At 45.1% G+C, this 23,377-nt stretch overlaps 1 protein-coding gene across 3 annotated transcripts; it reads left to right on the top strand.

Moving 5' to 3' along the window:
* The first annotated feature begins 666 nt into the window (after positions 1-666).
* LOC128843800 (DNA-directed RNA polymerases I and III subunit RPAC2-like) lies at positions 667-16,776 on the top strand. 3 transcript variants are annotated; one of them, XM_054040916.1, is made up of 6 exons: positions 684-744; positions 2,092-2,206; positions 13,108-13,205; positions 14,059-14,135; positions 15,254-15,339; positions 16,588-16,776. In XM_054040916.1, the coding sequence occupies exons 2-6, from the start codon at positions 2,162-2,164 to the stop codon at positions 16,633-16,635; spliced, it is 354 nt and encodes a 117-aa protein (XP_053896891.1). In that variant the 5' UTR covers positions 684-744; positions 2,092-2,161; the 3' UTR covers positions 16,636-16,776. The 3 variants fall into 3 exon arrangements, with proteins under 3 accessions (XP_053896893.1, XP_053896891.1, XP_053896892.1); XM_054040917.1 differs by having other exon boundaries at positions 697-744; positions 15,257-15,339; XM_054040918.1 differs by lacking the exon at positions 2,092-2,206 and having other exon boundaries at positions 667-744.
* Positions 16,777-23,377: the final 6,601 nt, after the last annotated feature.

Below are 23,377 nucleotides of genomic sequence, written 5' to 3'. Positions count from 1 at the left end.
AAATTTGAGCCAGGCCCCTCCAAATTATGAGACTGACTTAAAAAACACAAGGGTTTGGGTTTTGTTTTGCTTTGTTGCTTTTTTAATAGTACATTTGGAGTTCTTTTTATTTGACTTCTGGTTTTCTATACTGTCACTCCTTGCAATTTTACTGTGAGTGGCACAATATTTGGTGGCTATGTTAGCATCTCAGTTATGGAATCCGATTATTTCCTGACAATTGCAACTTTCATTTTTTAAAAAGGTAAATTTCTGGTCCTCTTGGCTGCAGAGAAGTGCTTAAAAGCATGAACCATACATGTACCAGCACCAGAACGCAAACAAAAAGAAACCCAACTGATTTTTTAAGCCAATCTCATGATTTTAGGGCCTTGACTAATTTTTATTAACACATTACTGAGTTTTGAACCTTTAGGCTGCACTCAGGTCACATTTCCAAGCTTTTCTCTTCAACAGAGGGCTAGAAACTTATTTAAAAAACACTGAAAGCTGAAATTCTCAGGCAATCACGGGACCCCAGGAGCTGCGGGCTTTAAGAAACACAACAAATATAGAGCGACTCCAATTTGGCAATGCCGGGAAAGTGATTTCAGAGCACACCAAAATCTTCCTTGTTTGCCCACTTCACTAGGGTTGGACTACAACTCCCAGAATCCCTTAGCAGTGTCGGAGGAGGAGGAGGAAGGGAATTCCTCCCAGGCAGCAATGGCTGAAGAGGTGGAGAGGAAGCCGGTGCTTGAGATGGTGAGTGTCTGAGAGGCCAGGGCTCCCTGGGTTTCCTGGTTCTGCTGTGCTTCCTGGCTGGATGCTAAGAGCATTAGGGAGGCAGGCTGGGGGGCTCAGGCTTGTGGCAGAAGAGCCACGTGGTGACCCACTGTTTCCCGTATGTAGCCCACAGGGTGTGCTGTTCCCAAATCCCTCAGCTTCCGTGGGCCTGGGACTGCTTTCATGGGTGGCCCTGTTTTCTGCCTAGCTCGATCTTTATCTGGCTCCCATGGCTGGAATATCTGAGAGCCCACCTACGTTCCTGGATTCAGAGAGAAAAGGCGCGTTGTCTCTGTTCTGCAGATGGGGGCTGGGTCTGAGGCACTGGAGTGAGTGATGATTGCCCCAGGGAGCCTGTGGCAAAACTGGGACTTACACCCAGATCTGTGCTAAAATGCTGTTTTATTTGTGTCCCCCCAGCCTCCATACCCCAGTACTGCCACCCCCAACCCTTCAAACATGAGTTGAGCTCCTCCCCAAAATCATGAGATTTTAAAATCTAGAAAATGTGGGTTCTTTTTATTTTCTTTCTGGGTTTTGAGCCTTTTTTGAGGCTCACGTTTTCAAGCTTTCTCTACTGCCATGAGCACTAGAAACTTTACTTTTCTTTGGAAATGAAAACAGGTTCTCACAAAATCATGTGAATCTAGAAGCTGGGGCTTTAAGAAAAACACTTGTGATTCTAGACAGTTGGAAACGCTGTTCCCCCCTTCCCCACCTACTTAGTTGTCTCATCACCTGTTGTCTTTTCTTCTAGCCTGTAAGGCGCAGATCCCCAAAGCTATTTAGGCACCTAACTCCCATTGATTTCCCATTGGGAATTAGGTGCCTAAATCCCTTTGATGAGCAGGGCCCGGATTGCCAGTCGTACTATATTTGTACAGTACCTAGCACAATGGATCCTAGCTTGGTCAAAGCTAGGCACTACTGCAATTTAAATGTTCAGTAGTAATAAGATTTCAAGTCTCCTTCAGTGTAAGGCCACACTTCTGGTTTTGCTAGGACCTTTTGCCTCCACAGCCCACCGCTCTGTTAAAAATTAGCTAATCGTGCCCTGCAACTGAGGCCAGAAAGCAAGAGTATCCTTCAGAAGAAGATAAGATGTGGCATAGCTACAGAGCAGTAGAGGAGCCACCAACCTGTTACTGATCTTCAGCCAATCCCATTCAGAGTTTTCATCTCTCTACATTCAGCTTGAGCCTCTATTACAATTAATGCTGCAAACTTCCTCTGTATAATTTAGTTCTAAGTATTGGCTGTTGGTAACAGCAGATATGTTGTTTATAATTAAAAACATTTTAAGAACATTTTATGCTTGATTTGCAGTGTGGTTTGGAGAAAGGGAGTCAAGAAGGATGTTAATAAATTGAAGAGCGTTCAGCGAAGAGCCATGTGAATGATTAAAGGATTAGAAAACCTGCCTTACAGTGATAGACACAAGGTGCTTGATCTTAACAAAGAGAAGGTTATTTAATAATGGGCTCTCCCATCTTGCATAGCAGTGAATTGGGCTCAGTGTTTTCCTGCAAGGGTTAATCAGACATCGGGGAAGAAATCTTTCTATCGGGGATTCACAGAAGCGGCAGGAGGTCCCCATCTCCAAAAATCCATAGGTCCTTGATGAATGTATAGGTCATAGGAGAGCTGCTGGAGACAGCTGCCATTGGCACAGAAGTCACTCCCTTCTGCCATCTCCACAGCCCTGCTTCCTGGCAATGTGGCTTCTTCAGGAGTTGTGATGCCAGAGCTCCCCTGCTGCTCTCATTGTTTCACAGAACAGGCAGGGAACCAGGTCAGGCTGAACAGAGATATGGTCAGTATGAAGTTGTATACTGGGTGAGGCCCTGGATTGGTTTTATTTGGGGTTAGGTAGTGCTATGGCAAACAGCCATTATTTGCCCCTTCACTTGCCCTCTCTTGAGATACAGAGCTTGAATCCAGTGGACCATCTATATGGCAGGTGGGCTATGCAGTCTAAGGGATGTCTGAGGAGGGATGGTGGTTAGAGCACCCGCCTAGGATTTGGGCAAACGAAGTTCAGTTCCCTGCTCTTTTACAGACTCCCTGTATAACCTTGGGCCAGTTGCTTAATCTCTCTGGACCACAATTCCCCATTTGTACAATAAGGATAATAGCACTGCCTTACTTCCCAGGGCGTTGGGAGCATAACTATATTAAAGACTGTAAGGTGCTCAGATGCTGCAGTGAGAGGTCTGTATAATGCCTGAGAGAGATAGAAGGGGTAAGTACTAGGGCTGTCAAGTGATTAAAAAATTTAATTGCAATTAATTGCGCGATTAAAAAAATTAATATAATACCGTTTATTTAAATATTTTTGGATGTTTTCTACATTTTCAAATATATTGATTTCAATTACAACACAGAATACAAAGTGTACAGTCCTCCCTTTATATTTATTTTTTATTACAAGTATTTGCACTGTAAAAAAGCAAAAGAAAAAAGGTATTTTTCAATTTGCCTAATACAAGTACTGTAATGCAATTCCTGTATCATGGAAGTTGAACTTACAAATGTAGAATTATGTAAAAAAAAAACTGCATTCAAAAATAAAACAATGTAAAATTTTAGAGGCTGCAGGTCCACTCAGTCATACTTCTTGTTCAGCCCATCGCTAAGACGAACAAGTTTGTTTACATTTGCAGGAGATAATGTTTCTTGTTTACAATGTCACCTGAAAGTGAGAACAGGCATTCACATGGCACTGTTGTAGCCGGCATTGCAAGTTATTTACGTGCAGACGCACTAATGATTCGTATGTCCCTTCATGTTTCAACCACCGTTCGAGGGGACATGGATCTGTGCTGATGACGGGTTCTGCTCGATAACAATCCAAAACAATATGGACCGATGAATGTTCATTTTCATTATCTGAGTCAGATGCCACCAGCAGAAGGTTGTTTTTGGTTTTGGTGGTTCAGGTTCTGTAGTTTCCGCATCAGAGTGTTACTCTTTTAAGACTTCTGTTTAGCATATCTGGCACGTAAATACCTTGCAATGCCGGCTACAAAAGTGCCAAACAAATGCCTGTTCTCACTTTCGGATGACATTGTAAATAAGAAGAGGGCAGCATTATCTCCTGTAAATGTAAACAAACTTATTTGTCTGCTTGTGATTGGCTAAAAAAGAAGTAGGATTGAGTGGACTTGTAGGCTCTGAAGTTTTACATTGTTTTGTTTTTGAGCGCAGTTATGTAACAAAAAATGTACATTTGTAAGTTGCATTTTCACGACAGAGATTGCACTACAGTACTTGTATGAGGTGAATTGAAAAATACTGTTTCTTTTGTTTATCATTTTTACAGTGTAGATATTTATAACACTGCTCTACAGCCAAAATGCTTCTGAAATAAATGTAGTCAAACTTTACTAATTCTGGGCCACTGAGAATGAAAATGATGCTTAAAATTGTTGATTGGTTCTAGTTTTCAAGATATGCTATTGGGTCAGTATATACGACCCTTGACTTGGGAATGGCGGAGGATAAGTGAGTTATAAAGGGAAGGGATCTCAATTTAAACCAGAAATGACTAAAATACATCTTTGACTGGATCTATGAATAAATCTATGACTGGGTTTGGACAGTACTTGCTTTTTAGGCAAAACAATGAATGATGCAATCTGAAGCTGGTATTGCGTCATACATGATATGAATTGCATCATGTTATTCCTAGAAGTCATGGGTGATGCAATCATAACGAAGCTTACATCTCTCTGCTGAACAAATTGCCCTATATCAGCTCTAGAAATCATACAGTGTCATACTCTCTTCTTTGTCAGTGTTTGATTTTGCAAAGGGACACATATCTGTTTAGCCAAAGCGAGCAGAGATGCCTCGTGCTTGTGTGAACAGTGCAGATAACTTCTGCTATGTTTGTGGTGAAGTGACTTTTGCATCACAAAAGTGCAGTATAACCACAATGGTTAAGAAAGCCTATCACCTTTATTTTGTCTGCAAAATTGGAGATCAGGACAAGAGGTGGTCCCCACACATATGCTGCAACACTTGTGCAACAAATCTTCACCAGTGGTTGAACAGGAAAAGGAAATCTATGGCTTTTGCAGTGCCAATGATTTGGAGAGAGCCAACAGATCATACCAGCAATTGTTACTTCTGCATGGTGCCTCCAGTTGGGAAAGGTGTGTCAAAGAAGAAAAAGTGGACTGTGCATTATCCAAACATTCCATCAACTATACACCCAGTACCCCACGGAGAAGGACTGCCGGTTCCTGATGCACCAGAATCATCCTCACTTGAGTCAGACGAGGAAGAGGATGAAACTTCTGGTCCTGAACCATCAATGTCACAGGACCCACATTTTCTCCCATCCTCCTCCTCTGAACCACACCTCATAACACAAGGTGAACTGAATGACCTTGTTAGGGATTTGGAACTACCCAAGAGTAAGGCAGAGCTGTTGGGCTCCAGGCTACAGCAGTGGAATCTCCTGGCAGGTGATGTTAGGGTTTCCATGTTCCGTGACCGTCAAAAGGATCTTGTCCCATTCTTCTTCATGGAAGGTGATCTTGTAGCCTGCAACAACAACGATGGTGTGATGGCAGCCCTCAACATGGTTCACGATCCAGATGAGTGGAGACTGTTCATTGATTCATCGAAGACGAGTCTTAAAGCTGTTTTACTGCATAATGGCAATGTTTTGCCATCAATTCCAATTGGTCATGCAGTCCATATGAAGGAAATCTATGACAACATGAAACAACTTTTGAGGTGTATAAACTATGACCAACATCAGTGGCAGCTTTGTGGCGATTTGAAGGTTGTTGTTCTCTTGCTTGGTCTGCAGACTGGATACACAAAGTACTGCTGTTTTCTCTGCGAATGGGATAGTCGTGCAAGAGATTCCCACTACATCAAGAAAGATTGGCCACTCTGACAGTCATTGGCGCCTGGGAGGAAAAGTGTTCAGCATCCACCACTTGTTGAATCAAGGAAGATTTTGTTACCACCCTTACACATCAAGCTGGGTCTGATGAAGAACTTTGTCAAGGCCATTGACAAAACACAAGCAGCTTTCAAGTACCTCCGTGGAAAATGTCCAAGGTTAAGTGAAGCTAAGATAAAGGAAGGTGTCTTTGTTGGTTCTCAGATTTGTGAACTTCTTCGAGATGATGCATTTGACCATGCACTGCGTGGCAAGGAAAAGACAGCATGGAAAGCCTTCCAGTTAGTGGCAATACATTTTCTCGGAAACAACAAGGCAGACAACTACAGGTTGTTGGTGGAAAACCTCCTCAAGGCATACAAAAGCCTTGGTTGCAACATGTCACTAAAGATAAATTTTTTGCACTCTCATCTAGATTTTTTTTCCACCAAACTGCGGAGCAGTGAGCGACGAGCACGGCGAGCGATTTCACCAGGACATTGCAACAATGGAGAAACGCTATCAGGGCAAATGGAGCCCATCAATGCTTGCAGACTATTGCTGGACAGTGACAAGAGATGCTCCATTTAATGAATACAAGAGACAAGCCAAGAAGCGCCGAGTAGACACTGAATAGGACTAAACTATGTACAGAATAGTTTTTTGCCTTTTGTTTCGTAATAAATTTTATTTATATAACCCTTTTGCTGATTTTTAAAGTGTTACATAAACAGGACAGGTGAAATATTATCATGTAAAGCAACCATAAACACATGAAAAGACCTAGGTTTACAATTTATGATTAAAACTCTACTATCTGCACAATATACATAGACATAAAATGTAAAAACTTAAATATCTTAGAAACAGTAACCAATCAGTTGTTTTAATTGTCATATTTGAATTCAGCACATCAAAATACATAATAAATAGCACATTTTATCTCTGAAGCAGACGACTTCTCAAAAATTGTAGACCAGTGTAATCAAAAATATACACGTTGATAACAGTTACACAGAATGCAATATAATGTACAAAATGTATAAAATGTACAAAAATCAAAATCTTAATAAAATACCAATTGAAATTTATTAAACAGTGCAATTAAAACTGCTATTAATTTCAATTAATTTTTTTAATTGCGAATATTTTTTTTGATTTAATCGCGTGCATTAACTCTGATTAATCGACAGCCCTAGTAAGTATTGATTCTGTAGTGGGCTTCCCTCCTCCCCAGGCAGCAGTGTGGGATGTTTGCACAGAGAATTCTTGAACCTAGGAACATAGCTGTTTTAGGTTGTTTGTCACAAGGTAATGGAGGATGTTTTTGAGTTCAGAGTTCACCCCTGATCTTTAGAGAAACATCAGTAGCTCTATCTAATGCTTGTCAGCACCACAGGATGTGATGCCACTTTATTTTGTATAACATATTTCATGGAGCTAAATGACACAGGTATGAAGTTAAAACCCAAGCCAACAGTGGAGGGAGGGAGAAATTGAGAGGAGACAAAAGTGGCATTTTCAGAAATGGACATAAGAGCAGAATACGGACCCTGGACTTCAGAAAAGCAGACTTTGACTCCCTCAGGGAACTGATGGGTAGGATCCCCTGGGAGACTAACATGAGGGGGAAAGGAGTCCAGGAAAGCTGGCTATATTTTAAAGAATCCTTATTGAGGTTGCAGATACAAACCATCCTGATATGTAGAAAGAATAGTAAATATGGCAGGCGACCAGCTTGGCTTAACAGTGAAATCCTTGCTGATCTTAAACACAAAAATGAAGCTTACAAGAAGTGGAAGATTGGACAAATGACCAGGGAGGAGTATAAAAATATTGCTCAGGCATGCAGGAGTGAAATCAGGAAGGCCAAAACACACTTGGAGTTGCAGCTAGCAAGAGATGTTTAGAGTAACAAGAAGGGTTCCTTCAGGTATGTTAGCAACAAGAAGAAAGTCAAGGAAAGTGTGGGCACCTTACTGAATGAGGGAGGCAACCTAGTGACAGAGGATGTGGAAAAAGCTAATGTACTCAATGCTTTTTTTGCCTCTGTCTTCACGAACAAGGTCAGCTCCGAGACTGCTTTACTGGGCAGCACAACATGGGGAGGAGGTGACCAGCCCTCTGTGAAGAAAGAAGTGGTTCAGGACTAGTTAGAAAAACTGGATGAGCACAAATCCATGGGGCTGGATGCGCTGCATCTGAGGGTGCTACAGGAGTTGGCGGATGTGATTGCAGAGCCACTGGCCATTATCTTTGAAAACTCATGGTGACTGGGGGAGGTCCCAAATGACTGGAAAAAGGAGGATACGGGGAACTACAGGCCAGTCAGCCCCACCTCAGTCCCTGGAAAAATCATGGAGCAGGTCCTCAAGGAATCAATTCTGAAGCACTTAGAGGAGAAGAAAGTGATCAGGAACAGTCAGCATGGATTCACCAAGGGCAAGTCATGCCTGACTAACCTAATTGCCTTCTATGAGGAGCTAACTGGGTCTGTGGATGAGGGGAAAGCACTGGATGTGTTATTCCTTGACTTTAGCAAAGCTTTTGATAGGGTCTCCCACAGTATTCTTGCTGGCAAGTTAAAGAAGTATGGGCTGGATGAATGGACTATAAAGTGGATAGAAAGCTGGGTCGGTCCTGGGGCCGGTTTTAAATTAAATAAATAAATTAATGGAGATAGGATATCTCTTAGAACTGGAAGGGATCCTGAAAGGTCATCGAGTCCAGCCCCCTGCCTTCACTAGCAGGACCAAGTACTGATTTTGCCCCAGATCCCTAGGTGGCTCCCCTCAAGGACTGAACTCACAACGCTGGGTTTAGCAGGCCAATGCTCAAACCACTGAGCTATTCCTCCCCCCTAGATTTTGTTCAGTATCTTCATTAATGATCTGGAGGATGGCGTGGACTGCACGCTCAGCAAGTTTGCAGATGACACTAAACTGGGAGGAGTGGTAGATACGCTGGAGGGTAGGGATAGGATACAGAAGGACCTAGACAAATTAGAGGATTGGGCCAAAAGAAACCTGATGAGGTTCAACAAGGACAAGTGCAGAGTCCTGCACTTAGGACGGAAGAATCCCATGTACTGCTACAGACTAGGGACTGAATGGCTAGGCAGCAGTTCTGCAGAAAAGAACCTAGGGGTTACAGTGGATGAGAAGCTGGATATGAGTCGACAGTGTGCCCTTGTTGTCAAGAAGGCTAACGGCATTTTGGGCTGTATAAGTAGGGGCATTGCCAGCAGATCGAGGGATGTGATCATTCCCCTCTATTCGGCATTGGTGAGGCCTCATCTGGAGTACTGTGTCCAGTTTTGGGCCCCACACTACAAGAAGAATGTGGAAAAATTGGAAAGAGTCCAGCGGAGGGCAACAAAAATGATTAGGGGCCTGGAGCACATGACTTATGAGGATGATTGCCCCCAAATACTTGAACTGTTTTACAGTCTCCAGCTCTAGTCCACTGACAGTGATATGTGAGCTGATCCCATCACATTTGTTTGTCATCAGCTTAGACAGCCCAGATTCAACAGAGGAGGATGACTTTCCAATAGTACGTGAAGAAGTGGAGACAGCTGTGAAATCACTCAAGAATGGAAAGGCTACAGGTATTGACAACAACCCAGCCGAATTGATGAAATTCAGAGGAGAAATAGTAATAGATGTACTCACCAAGCTCTGCAAGAGGATCTGGCAGACCGGTGAGTGGCCCTCCACGTGGACACAGTCACTCTGCCAAAGAAAGGCAACCTGCAATTGTGTCAAAATTATCGGACCATAAGTTTAATTAGCCATCCCAGCAAAGTGATGTTGAAAGTCATATTGAACAGATTGAAGCCACAAGCTGAGAATATCATTGCTGAAGAACAGGCTGGCTTTCATGCTGGAAGAAGTACCACAGAATAGATTTTCAACCTTCATGTTCTATGTGAGAAGTACTTACAACACCAGCAGGACATCTGCCACGTCTTTGTTGACTTCGAGAAGGTATTTGACAGAGTATGGCGCTTCCGAAGCTCTCTGGGCAACTATGAAGAAGTACAATGTTGGTTGTAAGTTTATTCTTACCATTAAACAACTGTATGCCAAGGCCAGCAGTGCAGTTCTCATCAATGTCACAATAGGAGAGTGGTTTCGCACCAAGGCTGCCTTCTTTCACCCACACTGTTCAACATCTACTTGGAGCGCATAATGACTGATGCCCTAGAAGATCACATATGCACAGTCAGCACTGGGGGGCGAACAATCTGAAATCTTCGTTTTGCTGATGACATTGATGGCCTGGCAGGCAGCGAAGATGAACTTGCCAACCTTGTGAAATGATTGGATGAAACCTCCACAAAATATGACATGGAAATCAGTGCAGAGAAAACCAAATTGATGATTTAAAAATTACCTGCTTACAAAACTAGACCTAAAAATACAGAAGTGTCACAGCACACTTGTTACTGAAAAATTGCTGACTTTCTCATTTATACCATATAATTATAAAATGAATCAATTGGAATATAAATATTGTACTTACATTTCAGTGTATAGTATATAGAGCAGTATAAACAAGTCATTTCAGTTTGTACTGACTTTGCTAGTGTTTTTTATGTAGCCTGTTGTAAAAGTTAAAAGTCCGGTAAGCGGCGCAGCAGGGCCTGGGGCTAAGGCAGGCTCCCTGGCTCTGCGCGGTCCCAGAAGTGGCCGCCAGCTCTCCTGCTGGCTACTGCTGCTCATTGTTGATGGGAGAGACCTCTCCCATCAGCATAACATGGCTACAAATTGGAAAGAGTCCAGCGGAAGGCAACAAAAATGATTAGGGGTCTGGAGCACATGACTTATGAGGAGAGGCTGAGGGAACTGGGATTGTTTAGTCTCCAGAAGAGAAGAATGAGGGGGGATTTGATAGCAGCCTTCAACTACCTGAAGGGGGGTTCCAAAGAGGATGGAGCTCGGCTGTTCTCAGTGGTAGCAGATGACAGAACAAGGAGCAATGGTCTCAAGTTGCAGTGGGGGAGGTCCAGGTTGGATATCAGGAAAAACTATTTCACTAGGAGGGTGGTGAAACACTGGAATGCGTTACCTAGGGAGGTGGTGGAGTCTCCTTCCTTGGAGGTTTTTAAGGCCCGGCTTGACAAAGCCCTGGCTGGGATGATTTAGCTGGGAATTGGTCCTGCTTTGAGCAGGGGGTTGGACTAGATGACCTCTTGAGGTCCCTTCCAACTCTGATATTCTATGATTCTATGATTCTACACAAGCGCTCTAACAGCGGCACAGCTGTATTGGTGCAGCGGTGCTGCTGTACGCTTGTAAGTATACACTTGGCCTGACTCCTCACAACAAACTTTCTCCTTTAGGAAGCTTTTCCTGCTGTCTCACCTCATTGCTTATTTCTTTTTATTTCATCCCATTATTCCTAGATATTCTCCTTTTTCTCCCCACAATGGATCCCAACTGGTATCCCTACGACTCCTCCAGCAGCAATAGATGCTGGGACTATTTCCCCCTTCTCTTGAGTGAAAAAAAGCAGAGTCTTGGTTACACTCTAGGTGCCAGTTTCCACAGACTCACAGTTATTTAATCTTTGTATTACTGACCTTGGCACAAAAAGTGGGAATGTGCTAATAAAATTTGCGGATGACACAAAGCTGGGGAGGTATTGCCAATACAGAGAGGGACTAGGATATCATACAGGAAGATCTGGATGACTTTGTAAACTGGAAAAATAGTAATAGGATGAAATTTAATAGTGAAAAGTGCAAGGTTGTGCTTTTAGGGATTAATAACAAGAATTCTTGTTATAAACTGGGGACACATCAGTTGGAAGTATCAGAGGAGGAGAAGGACCTTGGAGTATTGGTTGATCACAGGATAACTATGAGCCGCCTGTGTGATATGGCTGTGAAAAAAGCTAATGCGGTCTTGGGATGCATCAGGCGAGGTATTTCCAGTAGAGATAAGGAGGTGTTAGTACCATTATACAAGGCACTGGTTAGATCTCATTTGGAATATTGTGTGCAGTTCTGGTCTCCCATGTTTAAGAAGGATGAATTCAAACTGGAACAGGTACAGAGAAGGGCTACTAGGATGATCCGAGGAATGGAAAACCTGTCTTATGAAAGGAGACTCAAAGAGCTTGGCTTGTTTAACCCAACCAAAAGAAGGCTGAGGTGAGATATGATTGCTCTCTATAAATATATCAGAGGGATAAATATCAGGGAGTGAGAGGAATTATTTAAGCTCAGTACCAATGTTGATACAAGAACAAATGGATATAAACTGGCCATCAGGAAGTTTAGACTTGAAATTAGGCAAAGGTTTCTAACCATCAGAGGAGTGAAGTTCTGGAATAGCCTTACAAGGGGAGCAGTGGAGGCAAAAGGCATATCTGGCTTCAAGACTAAGCTTGATAAATTTATGGAAGGGATACGATGGGATAGCCTAATTTTGGCAATTAATTGATCTTTGACTATTAGTGGTAAATATGCCCAATGGTCTGTGATGGGACACTAGACAGGGTGGGATCTGAGTTACTACAGAGAATTCTTTCCTGGGTGTCTGGCTGATGAGTCTTGCCCATATTTGGGGTCAGGAAGGAATTTTCCTCCAGGGCAGATTGGCAGAGGGCCTGGGGTTTTTTCACCTTTCTTTGCAGCGTGGGGCACAGGTCACTTGCTGGAGGATTCTCTGCACCTTGAAGTCTTTAAACCACAAGTTGAGGACTTCAATAGCTCAGACATAGGGCAGGGGCTTGTTACAGGAGTGGGTGGGTGAGATTCTGTGGCCTGCATTATGCAGGAGGTCAGACTAGAAGATCATAATGGTCCCTTCTCACCTTAAAGTCTATGAGTCTATTGTTGGGTCTGGAATGTGACTCCCGGTGAATGAGATCCAAGAACGGCTTGGTATTAAAGGTCGTTGAGGGTGGGATCCTGTACTCATGCTCCCAAAATTCCCTTTGAAGGCTGGGACCTTTGGGTATGCAAGGAATGGAAGGATCAGAACCTAAGATAACACTAACCCTTTGACTGTGCATATAATAATAATTCCCAGCTTTTTTATCGTGCAGTATATCTAGCCTTCATCTATCTGGCAGCCTAGAAATCCCTGGGTTCTAAGAGGAAGGCTCTGGCTTTATATTTTTTTTCACACCAGATTTATGTGGTAGGCCCATACTCCAGCTGTGGCGTTTCTCCAAAAACAAGCTCTTGGCAAATCTCAACCACTGTTTTCTAACTCAGTGATGAACATAGATGAACAATGATGAACATAGTTGTCCAGGTCTATGCTTACAGTCATACCATGGGTGGGTGAACCTGTTGCTGACACCAGTCATCAAAAGTGAGTCATTTTTCTAGTTTAGGCCTGGCCCTAATTACTTCAGGAGGAGTTTAAATAATCTGGAGATATAACCATATTCTTGTGCTCCTCTTGCTTTCCTGTCTCTGGCAGGTCCAGGCAGATGGGACAGATGGAAACTGCGTCACATTTGTGTTACATGATGAGGACCACACATTTGGCAACTCCCTCCGTTACATGATCATGAAAAAGTAAGTGGAGTCCCTGTGATAACTGGTATCACCTCAGGGCTATGTTTGCTGTCCCTAGACTTCTGATCTAGCACCTCTGGCACTTCTGAAGCCAGATGAATATTGCAAATGTCCATACTTGAGTTCTTTAAACAAATGTACTTTGACTGCATCTCTGCCCCTTTGGGAACAAGTTTACTGTCAGGCCTGAGAGTGGAAACAGCCAGTGTTCAAGTGAGTATTAGAGAATCTTATTTTGAACTTGCAAACACAAATATTCGCACTGGGAGCCTGATTCGTATGCTCATGCAGTCAAAAGAATAGTATCTCCTGACTTACATGACCCTATCCAAACTATCCAGTAGTGAATATTTATGAGGAACTTCTTGTCATGAGTTCCAGCTCTAGAAGTATTCAGGAAGAGGGCTTTTCATTTGATAATTTCAAAGACAAATTGTGATAGTCTTGTAAGCTGCTCATGATAAATCGCCATCAGCAAACCAGTGCTGTAACCGTTAGGCCATGCTTTCTTTCAGCTGCTAAAGCCAGGGCAATCACTTGACTGGTCTCAAGTTTGGGTCTGGGCAGGCGTGAAATCCATCCACAACATAGAAAAGGCAGGGGATGTTTATCTTGTTCCATACCCTGCCCACTTTAGGATCCAGCCCACCCCACAGAAGCACACCTTTTCCTCTGCACGCTTCTCTCAGAGAGCTGTGGGTGATGGGAAGTGATTGCTTTTGAAACACATGAGACCAAGATGCATCGCAGGTCTGCTTGCTTCAGAGGCTTCCTAAACATGAGTGTCTCTGCAGTTGGCTTTCTGCTGATTCTGAGAGCCCACTTGTGCTTCCTGCTTCTGTTTCTCCTGTAGCTCTGAAGTGGAGTTTTGTGGTTACAGCATCACCCACCCATCTGAAAGCAAAATCAACTTCCGGATCCAGACCAGAGGTAGGAATGCAGCTGGGCTTCCCTGGTCAGCTGTCCCTTGCCATGTCAGGCCCTGAAACCATGGATCTGCCAGCCCATGAAGTCTTTCTCCCTCCCTCTGTGTGTCGTTGGTTCCAGCATTCTACAGGGCAGTTGCAATCACCATCCATGATCAGTGCAGCTTGAGTAGCAATGATAGAGCTGGTCTCCGTCATCCCCCACTGCAGAGCCCAGACGTGGCCTCTGTAGTAATCAGCAAGCCTGGGGAGTTGTGGTCCCAAAGCCTCACTCAGTCCTGGGCATCCACCTAGCATCACCCCCTAGTTCGCTCCCGGATGCCCCCTCCAAGTTAGATCTTCACACAAAACTTGTTACATTACACACTAAACAACAGATCAAGTCTGTTACACTGCTTAATGGGCAGATATTGCTAATTCCTGGGGTGAATAGCACCGCAAGTGCTCTATGCAGCAGGGTGCCCTCCAGGTGCCATACTCTGAATCCCCCCCATCCTATCCTGATGTCCACACCAAAGGGCAGCCTGCAGGACTCGCCTGGGATTGTATCTGCCATTGCAAGAGCGAGGCTGATGAGCGGCTCCATTTCCATACCTACCTCACAATTTTCCCTCTGAATAGTTTGTAGAACCCAGCCAGAGCCTCTAACTTGGTTCCCAGCTCACAGGTCCCCTCTCCTGTAGGCCGTGAGTGTCGGTTGCGTAGAAGAGCAGAGCCACTGGAAATGGCCAAGTTGTGCTACATGACTTTTTAATTTTTTGAAAAATTACTGCAAAGTGCTGGATTGCTGGCCCGGGAGAGTGGAGCCCGATGTCTGTCCACAGCACAAACTGCAGGGCAAGCTTCCCCTACGCTGTCCCCTGCCAAAGGGCTTCAGCCTGGACTTGGGGCTCTGAGACACCATTTCAAGCCTCCATTCAGTCCTTGTATGATCTTCTCAGACTGCTGATGGGAGTGGGAGGGAGCATGACGTGGCTGCTGGCCTAAGATCCTCACCTCATCACAGGGGCTGCCAAAGAGGTGTATGATGGTTGGTCACTACTGAGCTGGGTTAGGAGGGGAAGGGCCCCATGTCCAATACTGGAGCCAGCCATGCTTTCTGTGAATGCTTCTCCTTTTCTGAAGGGGGGATCCTGGCCATTGAGCCATTCCGGAGAGGACTGACAGAACTGGTGGACGTCTGCCAGCACGTGCTTAGCAAGTTTGAGGTGAGGTAACTGCTTCATGGTAGAATGACTCTGGGCTCCTCCTCTCTGTGGTCTGTGAAGGAGAGAAATAGCTGGCTGCATTGATTGAATGACAGAGGCACTAACATGTCCATGGCTGCAGATGTTAACCGATCCCCCCTCGCTCTTCTTGCAAGATCTGCACATATTTGGAGGCAGCCAGTTGTAGTAGTTAGAGAAGTAGAACTGGGAGTCAGCAGACTTGGGCTCTCTGACCAGCTCTGACACTGAATCACTGTGAGACCTTGGAGAAGTCACTTCACCTCTGTGACTCGGTTTCCCCATCTCTAAAATGACACTTCGCCTGCCTCTGAAAGGGAGGTTCTGAGAAGCAAGTAGTGTTTGTAGAGTGCTTTGGGATCCTCAGATGAAAGTTGCTGTACAAGTTAAATGCAAAATATTGCTATTTCACCCTGTTCGTTACATTTTACTGCAGTGTAAAGTGAAGCGCAGAGAATGCACAAATCTGCATTCCTCATCCAAGGGGTTTCCCCATCATCTTGGAAGAAGTGTTTTTTTCTACCATACCGGGGGGATAGGATTTGGAAAGCCACCAGAGGCTCAGTAATCCTGTTTGTGGCAGAGAGCAGCTAGTGCATCATAGAGACAATTTGGTGTGGTAGGGATGTAAGAATGCCAGTGTGAAGGGTGGTTTGGGTGTAAGTGGTGCATATGGAACCTGGATGCAGCAGGGCTACGAGAATAAGTTTGGGATCAATCAGCAATAAGCTGGTGTAATAATCTGCTCCCCCCAACCCTAATGAATGTGGACCTGTGCCCTTTGAAGGAAGGGCCTGATGCAGTGGCAGTGACCTCAGTGTGGTCAAAAATGGGCCCTGAATTTGTTCTCTTTCAAACATACTGCTGTAATCCGTAAAGCATCTGTGTCAATAGGCAGGCTGATCTCGGGGCTACTCCTGGGGGCACTGCCTCACCTCCCTTACAGTGATCCAAGGCTGTGATCAGAAATAAAATGCAACCATTTCTCAGAGCACCTAAATCTCATGGGTTTCCTTCCCCACCCTTCAGTCCTCCTAGACCCTCCAGCCTTTTCAAGCAGGAGCCTCAGTCACATTAAAATGTTGCACTTTTCTTGTCTTACTCTGCCCGGGACAGTATGTTCAGAACCAGAGAGCCTCTCAAAGCTCCTCAGGTGTGGGCATGGGCCTGGCTGTGTTTTAATTAATCAAACATACAGCATTGACATTGGTCATTTGATCTCATTTGCAGGCGAGCGTAAAGGAATACAAGGCCCAAAGAGAGGCGGAAATGGACTAGCCCCTGCAGCTGCTGGAGTACGGAATGGACATGTATATATTGTTCATTTATGTTTAATGCCCCTGTTGAAAGAGGTTTTATTTTTTTATGACAAACTTGAAGCAAACTGTGTAATTTCTCTAATAAATGCTGTAAGGTTCAGTCCTGCTTGCCTTTCACTACATTCAGACCTGCCACTGAGCCAGAAAAAGAAAAGGGTTTCCCAAAATTTTCTCAGGTCAGCAGTCCCCACTACACTTCCATTCTCACCCTTAGAAATCTCCACAACCTCAAATTCACTTCAGGATCTGAGTCTGCACAAATCCCCCAGATCAAAGCACCTCCAACCCTCTGCAGTGTTTGAAATCTGATGCTAATTTTTCATCTTTCATCCCATTTCTCTAAACTTCTTACATTTCCACACTTCTTCCACTTTTGGGGTGCCTTGATGACTTCCACCTAACCTTTTACCCACCCCTTGGGAGAAACTGAATATGACTTCGTGGTGTTGGAAGGGTAGCTGCAAAGACCAGAGTAATAAGAGCATTAAGATTTCATCAGTCCAATGAATGTGCAGTTCCCACCCTCCTTGTGTCTGTTTGCGCCTTTCTTGTGAGCATGTGCGTGTTTTTTAAAAAAGGTCAGTTCAGAAAGCAAGGGGGAAGTTGTGTCCGATTCCCTTGATTGAGCTCTTGGTGCACAAGGAAAATCCACCACCAGCGGTTGTGGGTTTATCATGATCCCATTTGTTTAATTATCAAACGGGCACTCTGCTCATTCATTACAACAGCAGAGAACGTATCATTAGGCTTCACGTGGGGCGTGGCTTATCCCGAGCAGCATACATTATGTATAATGTACAAGGAGAACAGATGTGATTCTGTTACAATAAATCAATTCAGTTTGGATTCCAAATCAGTAACAGAATCCATATGGCGGCTGAACCATTTACCAGTCTGTCCGCCTGACTCCGATCTCCTTTGCACTGTTTGAAATCCTCATTTTCACCTATGGTAAAGGTGAGAAGAATCAAGCTCCATGTATTTTAAAACAGAAGAGTCTGATCCTTCTTTTACCCACCAAGAGCCTGCCTTCCAGTCTCTGTCTCATCCCCCAGGAGAGTTAACGTCCTTTGCCCCCAAAGGCAGTGTGGCCTAGGGGAGAGCACACTGGACCATGACTCAGCAGACCTGGGTTCTATCCTGCCACTTACCTGCTGGGTGACCTTGGCCAAGTCCCTTCCCCTCTCTGTGCCTCAATTTACCCAACTGTAAAATGGGATGATAATGCTGACGTCCTTTGGAAAGTGCTTTGAACAGAACTAGTGCCAGTACAGATCCTTCAGGGACCCCAATATTTACCTTTCTCCACTGTGAAAACTGACATTCATTCCTACCCTTTGTTTCCTATCTTGTAATCACTAACTGCTCCATGGGAGGACCTTTCCTCTTACGCCATGACTGTTTTACTTTGCTTAAGAGCCTTTGGTGAGGGATCTTGTCAAAGGCTTTTTGGAAGTCTGAATACACTATATCCACTAGATCATCTTTGTCCACGTTTGTGGCCCCCCTCAAAGAAATCTAGTAGATGGGTGAGACGTGATTTCCCTTTCAAAAGCCATGCTGACTCTTCCCCAACGTAGTGTGGTCTTGAATTACAACTTGAAGGGGTGTCTCAGAGATGACCAGGCTCGAGGACAGCAAGCTGCCATTGATTGCCTCCACCAAGTTGTGGATAAGCTTCCTTTGCACCAGCAGGTGGTTTGTTTAGCAAATTTAGTGTCCATGAAATTACCAGAGGCTCCAGAATCTATCAGTGCGAGCTGTGTGCAGCTTGCTTTGGGTGTAGACAGGCCTCAAAGTCGGAGCTTGATCAGAAAGTGAGATTGGCCATTGTCTGCGGCCGTTAGGATAGGTAGCAGAGAGGGTCTGTCATTCTGGCCAGCCACGTCCCCTCGCATGAGGCTGGATCTGCATGTTTTCCCAGACTACCCATGGGACAGGACTTCAGGGAGCACCTGATGGCAAAGTGGCCTCGTTCTCCACTGTACAGGCATAGGCCATTGAGAAAATGCTATTCCTTCTCTTGATCTGAGGTCATGTTCATGTCATGTCTACCTGCATGGGTTCAGGTCCAGTGATTGCATGGGGGCAGGAGGAGGGGGACAGGAATAGGGCAGGGCCAGGTGGGGCTGAGCACACACCTTCCTTCTTTCCTGGCATCGAACAGTCAATTGTCAATTTGGATACACAACACAAGTCAATGAAGGGGAACAATGCAGTGGTGCGGGTTGACCTGGGCCAGTTCATTTTTAATAAAAAGAACGCGGAGTCCTTGTGGCACCTTAGAGACTAACAAATTTATTTGGGCATAAGCTTTCGTGGGCTAAAACCCACTTCATCAGATGCATGGAGTGGAAAATACAGTAGGGAGGTATAAATACACAGCATATGAAAAGATGAGAGTTGCCTTACCAAGTGGGGGGTCACTGCTAACGAGCCAATTCAATTAAGGTGGAAGTGGGCTATTCTCAACAATCACTTTTGTAGTGCTAATGAGGCCAATGTAATTAAGGTGGCCCATTTCAAACAGTTGATAAGAAGATGTGAGTATCAGCAGGGGGAAATTAGTTTTTGTAGTGACCCATCCACTCTCAGTCTTTATTCAGGCCTAATTTAATGGTGTTCAGTTTGCAAATTAATTCCAGTTCTGCAGTTTGTTGTTTCTGGAGTCTGTTTTTGAATTTTTGTTGTTGAAGAAATGCCACTTTTAAGTCTATTATTGAGTGTCCAGGGAGATTGTTCTCCTACTGGTTTTTGAATGTTATAATTCTTGATGTCAGATTTGGGTCCATTTATTCTTTTGCATAGAGACTGTCCGGTTTGACCAATGTACATGGCAGAGGGGCATTGCTGGCACATGATGGACTATATCACATTGGTAGATATCACATTTTTAATCTCATCCTTCAAGCCTAGCCAGAAGTGGTAAAGCTGCACTGCTTCATTCCAGGCTTTGTCAGCTACCTGGGGACAGAAGTGGGTGGCGTAGGCTGCAACAGGGGCCTTGTCTCAACTGCAGGGCAACTTCGGCAGAGCGGGCAGAGTTTGGGTCATCAAACATGAGTGAAAAGACACAAATTCATCAAAGTCATTGAGAATTGTGTCCCGTCCCCCGCCCCCAAGGAGTGGCAATGCCCAATCCAATGCTTCGCCTCTCAATAAGCTGATGACAATCCCTACTCTGGTTTGGTTCTTTGGGTAGAACATCACCAGGAACAGTGATGCAGAAAAACCTGAGAGTCTCTGGATAAAGTTGAGAAGTGTGAGCAACAAGGGTGATGTCGTGGTTGGAGCCTGCTATAGACCACCAGACCGGGGGGATGAGGTGGACGAGGCTTTCTTCTGGCAACTAGCAGAAGTTGCTAGATCGCAGACCCTGGTTCTCATGGGAGACTTTAATCACCCTGATATCTGCTGGGAGAGCAATACAGCGGTGCACAGGTAATCCAGGAAATTTTTGGATAGTGTAGGGGACAATTTCCTGGTGCAAGTGCTGGAGGAACCAACTAGGGGCAAAGCTTTTCTTGACCTGCTACTCACAAACAGAGAAGAACTAGTAGGGGAAGCAAAAGTGGATGGGAACCTGGGAGGCAGTGACCATGAGATGGTCGAGTTCAGGATCCTGACACAAGGAAGAAAGGAGAGCAGCAGAATACGGACCCTGGACTTCAGAAAAGCAGACTTTGACTCCCTCAGGGAACAGATGGGCAGGATCCCCTGGGAGAATAACATGAAGGGCAAAGGGGTCCAGGAGAGCTGGCTGTATTTTAAAGAATCCTTATTGAGGTTGCAGGAACAAACCATCCCGATGTGTAGAAAGAATAGTAAATATGGCAGGCGACCAGCTTGGCTAAACAGTGAAATCCTTGCTGATCTTAAACGCAAAAAAGAAGCTTACAAGAAGTGGAAGATTGGACAAATGACCAGGGAGGAGTATAAAAATATTGCTCAGGCATGCAGGAGTGAAATCAGGAAGGCCAAATCACACTTGGAGTTGCAGTTAGCAAGAGATGTTAAGAGTAACAAGAAGGGTTTCTTCAGGTATGTTAGCAACAAGAAGAAAATCAAGGAAAGTGTGGGCCCCTTACTGAATGAGGGAGGCAACCTAGTGACCGAGGATGTGGAAAAAGCTAATGTACTCAATGATTTTTTTGCCTCTGTCTTCACGAACAAGGTCAGCTCCCAGACTGCTGCACTGGGCAGTACAGCATGGGGAGAAGGTGACCAACCCTCTGTGGAGAAAGAAGTGGTTTGGGACTATTTAGAAAAACTGGACGTGCACAAGTCCATGGGACCGGATGCGCTGCATCCGAGGGTGCTAAAGGAGTTGGCGAGTGAGATTGCAGAGCCATTAGCCATTATTTTTGAAAACTCATGGCGATCAGGGGAGGTCCCAGATGACTGGAAAAAGGCTAATGTAGTGCCCATCTTTAAAAAAGGGAAGAAGGAGGATCCGGGGAACTACAGGCCAGTCAGCCTCACCTCAGTCCCTGGAAAAATCATGGAGCAGGTCCTCAAGGAATCAATTATGAAACATTTAGAGGAGAGGAAAGTGATCAGGAACAGTCAGCATGGATTCACGAAGGGGAAGTCGTGCCTGACTAATCTAATTGCCTTCTATGATGAGATAACTGGCTCTGTGGATGAGGGGAAAGCAGTGGATGTGTTATTCCTTGACTTTAGCAAAGCTTTTGATACGATCTCCCACAGTATTCTTGCCGCCAAGTTAAAGACGTATGGGCTGGATGAATGGACTGTAAGGTGGATAGAAAGCTGGCTAGATCGTCGGGCTCAACGGGTAGTGATCAATGGCTCCATGTCTAGTTGGCAGCCGGTTTCAAGCGGAGTGCCCCAAGGGTCGGTCCTGGGGCCGGTTTTGTTTAATATCTTTATTAATGATCTGGAGGATGGTGTGGACTGCACTCTCAGCAAGTTTGCAGATGACACTAAACTAGGAGGCGTGGTAGATACACTAGAGGGTAGGGATCGGATACAGAGGGACCTAGACAAATTAGAAGATTGGGCCAAAAAAAACCTGATGAGGTTCAACAAGGACAAGTGCAGAGTCCTGCACTTAGGACGGAAGAATCCCATGCACTGCTACAGACTAGGGACCGAATGGCTAGGTAGCAGTTCTGCAGAAAAGGACCTAGGGGTCACAGTGGACGAGAAGCTGGATATGAGTCAACAGTGTGCTCTTGTTGCCAAGAAGGCTAACGGCATTTTGGGCTGTATAAGTAGGGGCATTGCCAGCAGATCGAGGGACGTGATCGTTCCCCTTTATTCGACATTGGTGAGGCCTCATCTGGAATACTGTGTCCAGTTTTGGGCCCCACACTACAAGAAGGATGTGGAGAAATTGGAAAGAGTCCAGGGGAGGGCAACAAAAATGATTAGGGGTCTGGAGCACATGACTTATGAGGAGAGGCTGAGGGAACTGGGATTGTTTAGTCTCCAGAAGAGAAGAATGAGGGGGGATTTGATAGCAGCCTTCAACTACCTGAAGGGGGGTTCCAAAGAGGATGGAGCTCGGCTGTTCTCAGTGGTGGCAGACGACAGAACAAGGAGCAATGGTCTCAAGTTGCAGTGGGGGAGGTCCAGGTTGGATATCAGGAAAAACTATTTCACTAGGAGGGTGGTGAAACACTGGAATGCGTTACCTAGGGAGGTGGTGGAGTCTCCTTCCTTGGAGGTTTTTAAGGCCCGGCTTGACAAAGCCCTGGCTGGGATGATTTAGCTGGGAATTGGTCCTGCTTTGAGCAGGGGGTTGGACTAGATGACCTCTTGAGGTCCCTTCCAACTCTGATATTCTATGATTCTATGATTCTATGAACAGTAGGTGACATTGCTTGAGAAACCCTGAAACTTCCAATGGTTCCCATCAGCTCTCTGGTAATGGGAGCTTTGGGCCTAGATCTTGGGCTCTTTTCGCTGACGGCACAAGGGGGCCCGGGATTGCTGGGATCTGGGATCCTAGGAAGATGTTTTCCCATTGTAGCTGGGCCCCTTGATTCTGGAAACCTTGAACTAGCTCTGCCATCTCAGTGGTGGGGGAGCCTGGAAATGTCATTTTGCTTGTAGAGGGTACCAGCTGGCATTATGAAATCCACCTTGGCCATTGAGCCTGACCAGGGTCAGTCTGCTCAAACTGGCAGAAATTGTGATGGGGATGGTCCCTGAGAATCACTGGACCAGCCCCTGGCTTGAGGACTGGCAGGAGCCTAGCACAGGGATGACTCATCACCACATGCAGCTTCATCAGGCTCTAGCTCAGGGATGACTCATCGCCTCACATTCAGGCTTGGTGACCTCTCCCAGCCCATGAGTCTATTAGTAGTAGTTGAATGTTAAGGAAGAGCGAGGAACTCATGACATTAGAATTGCCAGCAGGAGGAGCTGACAACGCTGAACTCAGGCTCTGGCCGGCTAAAAGGCTTTCCACACAGCTTTAAACTGTATCTTTGTAATCATTTCCATCGAAGCAGGGTTTTCAGCTCCAATCTAAGGGAGAGTCAGTGTATGGACTGAGCCTGTAGCAGGCCTGCCCGCAGGTCCAGCACTTCTCTGTGCACACAGCAGTTTCTGCAGAAATTAAGTTTTCTTTTCCATAAATAAAAAAAAATAAGATTTTAGCTCTTAGAGGTCTGGAGAAAACCTCCTGCATGTAACCTAATGTAACACTGTCTGCAGAGGAACTCCAC

Source organism: Malaclemys terrapin, chromosome 9 (assembly GCF_027887155.1).
Source record: "Malaclemys terrapin pileata isolate rMalTer1 chromosome 9, rMalTer1.hap1, whole genome shotgun sequence".
Lineage (NCBI taxonomy): Eukaryota > Metazoa > Chordata > Testudines > Emydidae > Malaclemys > Malaclemys terrapin.
This window is presented reverse-complemented; position numbering and strand designations above follow the sequence as displayed.

Bases quoted from the DNA above. Each gene is read 5' to 3' on its own strand.
- LOC128843800 (XM_054040916.1), top strand. From the start codon at position 2,162: ATGATTAAAGGATTAGAAAACCTGCCTTACAGTGATAGACACAAG. The intron at 14,136-15,253 runs GTAGGAATGCAG...TCTCCTTTTCTG, and splicing joins CTTCCGGATCCAGACCAGAG to AAGGGGGGATCCTGGCCATT. The intron at 15,340-16,587 runs GTGAGGTAACTG...TCTCATTTGCAG, and splicing joins ACGTGCTTAGCAAGTTTGAG to GCGAGCGTAAAGGAATACAA.